At 31.9% G+C, this 3,971-nt stretch overlaps 1 protein-coding gene across 1 annotated transcript; it reads left to right on the forward strand.

The window, feature by feature from the left end:
- The first annotated feature begins 1,859 nt into the window (after positions 1-1,859).
- Positions 1,860-3,747, forward strand: LOC139848224 (hypothetical protein At1g04090-like). Its single transcript, XM_071837952.1, has 2 exons — positions 1,860-1,989; positions 2,080-3,747. Exons 1-2 carry the CDS (start codon positions 1,887-1,889, stop codon positions 3,600-3,602), a joined length of 1,626 nt encoding a protein of 541 aa, XP_071694053.1. The 5' UTR covers positions 1,860-1,886; the 3' UTR covers positions 3,603-3,747.
- The last annotated feature ends 224 nt before the right edge of the window (positions 3,748-3,971 follow it).

The raw sequence follows: 3,971 nt of genomic DNA on the forward strand, positions 1-3,971 counted from the left end.
TATATCCTAATTATCCTTATATATATAAAATATAAATACATAATATAAATAAATATATATGAATATATCATATAATTTATAATATATATATATATATATATATATATATATATATATATATATATATATATATATATATATATATATATATATATATATATATATATATATATATATATATATATATATATATATATAGGGTGAGGATCCATGGAGAACTCATGGTAGTAGAGAACTCATGGAACTCGTGCAGATTCACTAAATCTGCGTGCAGATTCACATATTTTCTTTTTCTTTTTTTTTTGCAGATTTTTTTTTCTGTTCAGATTTTTTTTTTTTTTTTGCAGATTCAGTCAATCTGCGTGCAGATTGACGATTTTTTCCAGTTTTTTATTTTATTATTTTTTTTACAGATCGATTTTTTTTCAGTTTTTTTTATGCAGATTGAGTCAATCTGCGTTTTTTTTTTGCAGATCGACTTTTTTCTGTGCAGATTTGACTTTTTTTTTGTGCAGATTGACCTTTTTTTGCAGTTTTTTTTTTGCATATTCACTTTTTTTTCTGTGCAGATTCGCTGTTTTTTTTGCAGTTTTTTTTTTTCCAGATTGTATTTTTTTTTCCATAGATTGAAGCTCAATCTCCACATAGATTGAAGTTCAATCTATGAATTCTATGGGTTCTCTACATACTCTAGTTCTCTAGGGATCCTTTCACTATATATATATATATATATATATATATATATGTATATGTATATATATATATATATATTAAATATTTTTAGTAGGAAAGAAAAACATGCAACTGCATACATACTTATACTATATATATATAAATATAAATATAATACGGAGTATATAAGAGCACTGAGAGTGGTGACTGAGGTCAGTTGGTATGTCAGGCCTGATTTGCTGAGTCAGAAAAAGTGGAGAGTGGTAACATATGTCAATTGGGGTATGTCAGTTTTTATTTTTATTATTATTTTAATAATTTTAAATATAACAAAAATTAATAAAATTACAAAAATTAACATAAATAAAATAACTTTTATTAACATAAAAAAAAAATCACAATTCCTAAAAATAAAAAGAAAAACATTACGAACCTAAAAATTAAAAGAAAAACATTACGAACCTAAAAATTATAAAAAAACCTTACAAGTCCTAAAAATAAAAAACAAATCGAAAGAAGCCGAAGGGTGCATTGCATAAAAAAATAAAATTGGATAAAAAAAAAGCTGAAGGGTGCATTTCATAAAAAAATAAAATTGGATAAATAAATTAGATAAAAAAAGCTGAATTTCATTAAAAAATAAAATTGAATAAATAAATTGGATAAAAAAAAGCTGAAGGGTGCATTTCACGTCGCCTATGCGACTGACCGAAGGGGGACGGCACCAGGCGACGAGAGTGGGGAGTGGGGAGACTAGCGACGAAGCGTGCGACGTGGGGTGACTGACCTCCACTCCCACTGCTCTAATATTAAACATTCACATTCCATTCTTCTGACATGAGATAAATATAAAAAGTTGAATAAGTATAATATAAAAAAACATATTAGTACTAATTTTAAATAATTTTTCCCTAACTTAACATTCTACAATAAATTCTACATAACAAACTTACTCTTCCATATTATTATACGGAGTTTTATTTTAACTAGTGAGGAAACCTCTCCACACAATTATAAATAGCTAACTTATAAGACTCGAATTCAAAATATCAAAGTTAATAATTAATGAGTTACCATAATATGATTATTCCACGAATCCTTACCCCACATATAGACACATTTTTATATCCAAAAATTATATATGTGTATATGTATATATATATTCTACTCCGTAATTAAGTATCAATTTGGTAAATGAAAGTGCTTACCTAACAATGGGAAATATACTTTGTTGCATCACCACCACAAAACAAACGAAAAACCTCTCAATAGATAAACAATTTAAGTTTCCTTCTCCATTACCATCTTGGCCAGCAGGTTCATTTCTATTCTTCATTTCTTAATTAATAATTATTCGTTTGAATTAACACTTATGCTAAACTTGATTATTTCAATCTTTTCACATAGGTGAAGGTTTTGCATCTGGAACCATTGATCTAGGAGGACTTCAAGTTTGTCAAATAACATCTTTCAACAACATTGTCTCAATTTCAAAAATCGGATCCGATGATAATGGTGTCACATTTTTCGAGCCAAGGAGTATACCGGACGGATTTTCGATGCTTGGTTGTTATTGTCAATCTAATGACACTCCACTATTCGGTTGGGTTCTCGCCGGAAGAGATGTTTCCGGTGGAACCCTAGCGAATCCGGTGGATTACACTCTAGTTTTGAGTGTTAATGATTCTTGCTACATTTGGTTACCAACTCCGACAGATGGATATAGTGCGGTTGGTTATATCGTAACTTCTTCATCACAAAAACCTTCAACTGATAAAATCATGTGTGTTCGTAATGACTTAACCGATGAATGTGAATCTGACGCTCTCTTATTCGATGCGGATAACAGTGTTAATGTTTATAGCTCGAGACCGAAAACTAGAGGTGCACAAGCTTTAGGAGTGAGTGTAGGTACGTTTATAATTGAAGATGAAAATAATACAAGTTATTCTTTGTTATCGTGTTTGAAAAACAATAACTTTGATACTTTATCATCCACCATGCCTAATTTGACTCAAATTGAGGCTTTGATTCAAGAATATTCTCCAAGAATATATTTTCATCCTGATGAAACTTATCTACCATCTTCGACAACATGGTATTTTAGCAATGGGGTCTTGTTGTATCATGTTGGAGACGAGTCAAGCCCTATTCGCGTTGAACCAAGTGGTTCGAACCTACCTCAAGGTGGTTCAGACGATGAAACATACTGGCTTGACCTCCCAGTTGATGAGACCGAGAAGGAGCGAGTCAAGAAAGGAGACCTAGAAAGTAGTGAGGTTTATATACATGTTAAGCCAATGTTAGGAGCAACATTTACTGATATAGTTATATGGGTGTTTTATCCATTTAATGGACCTGCAACTGCCAAAATTGGGCTCATTGATGTTCCTCTAGGGAGGATTGGAGAACATGTAGGTGATTGGGAGCATGTGACTCTAAGAATTAGCAATTTTAATAGTGTGTTGTATCGTGTTTATTTTTCGGAACATAGTGGAGGGACGTGGGTTGATACCCCGTCCCTTGAGTTCCAAAATGGAACTAATAATTTCATAGGGTATTCATCGTTGCATGGACATGCAACGTATTCTGCCCCTGGAGTTGTGCTCCAGGGGACAGATGTGGTTGGATTAAGAAACGATACTGCAAAAAGTAACATGTTTTTGGACGTAGGATCTAAATACTCAATCGTGTCGGCTGAATATATTAGTTCTGTTATTGAACCACCGTGGTTAAACTATGCTCGAAAATGGGGTCCACAAGTAACGTACGAAATTGGAGTCGAGCTTGAGAAGTTAGAGGCTTCTTCAACTGGGATCATTGAATCGTTGGTTGAGGAATTGTTGGTGATTCTACCAAGTGAAATTTATGAAGAGGATGGACCAACTGGACCCAAAATGAAAGACTATTGGTATGGAGATGAAAGATAGATGTTATTGCTTAGAATATTTCTTGAAAAGTTTATTGTGTGGAATTTGAACGTTGTAATTACTATTTACTTTGGATTGATTGATGTATAATCATGTATATACCACCATTCGATTGATTGTTTGTATCTTGATTTACATAGTTAATGGAAATCATTTATGTTTGTAAAAGATAAAATTACGCAATCGGTCCATAATGATTGTTCCATACTTCACATTTTTCCAATTATCTTTTTTCTCGGCGTGGTTGATCGCTGAGTTTTCATTGGTTACGCGGTTGGTTCCTCCCAATAATGACCGTTAAAAAAACTCCGTTAAGTGTTAACATGTGCATAAACCATGAGGGTAATTTCGTCTTTTTCTCATTCTCAA

Source organism: Rutidosis leptorrhynchoides, chromosome 5, assembly GCF_046630445.1.
Source record: "Rutidosis leptorrhynchoides isolate AG116_Rl617_1_P2 chromosome 5, CSIRO_AGI_Rlap_v1, whole genome shotgun sequence".
In the NCBI taxonomy this organism is placed as follows: domain Eukaryota; kingdom Viridiplantae; phylum Streptophyta; class Magnoliopsida; order Asterales; family Asteraceae; genus Rutidosis; species Rutidosis leptorrhynchoides.

Coding starts and splice junctions, on each gene's coding strand:
- LOC139848224 (XM_071837952.1), top strand. CDS start 1,887: ATGGGAAATATACTTTGTTGCATCACCACCACAAAACAAACGAAAAAC. Junction 1,990..2,079: donor ATTACCATCTTGGCCAGCAG/GTTCATTTCTAT, acceptor CTTTTCACATAG/GTGAAGGTTTTGCATCTGGA.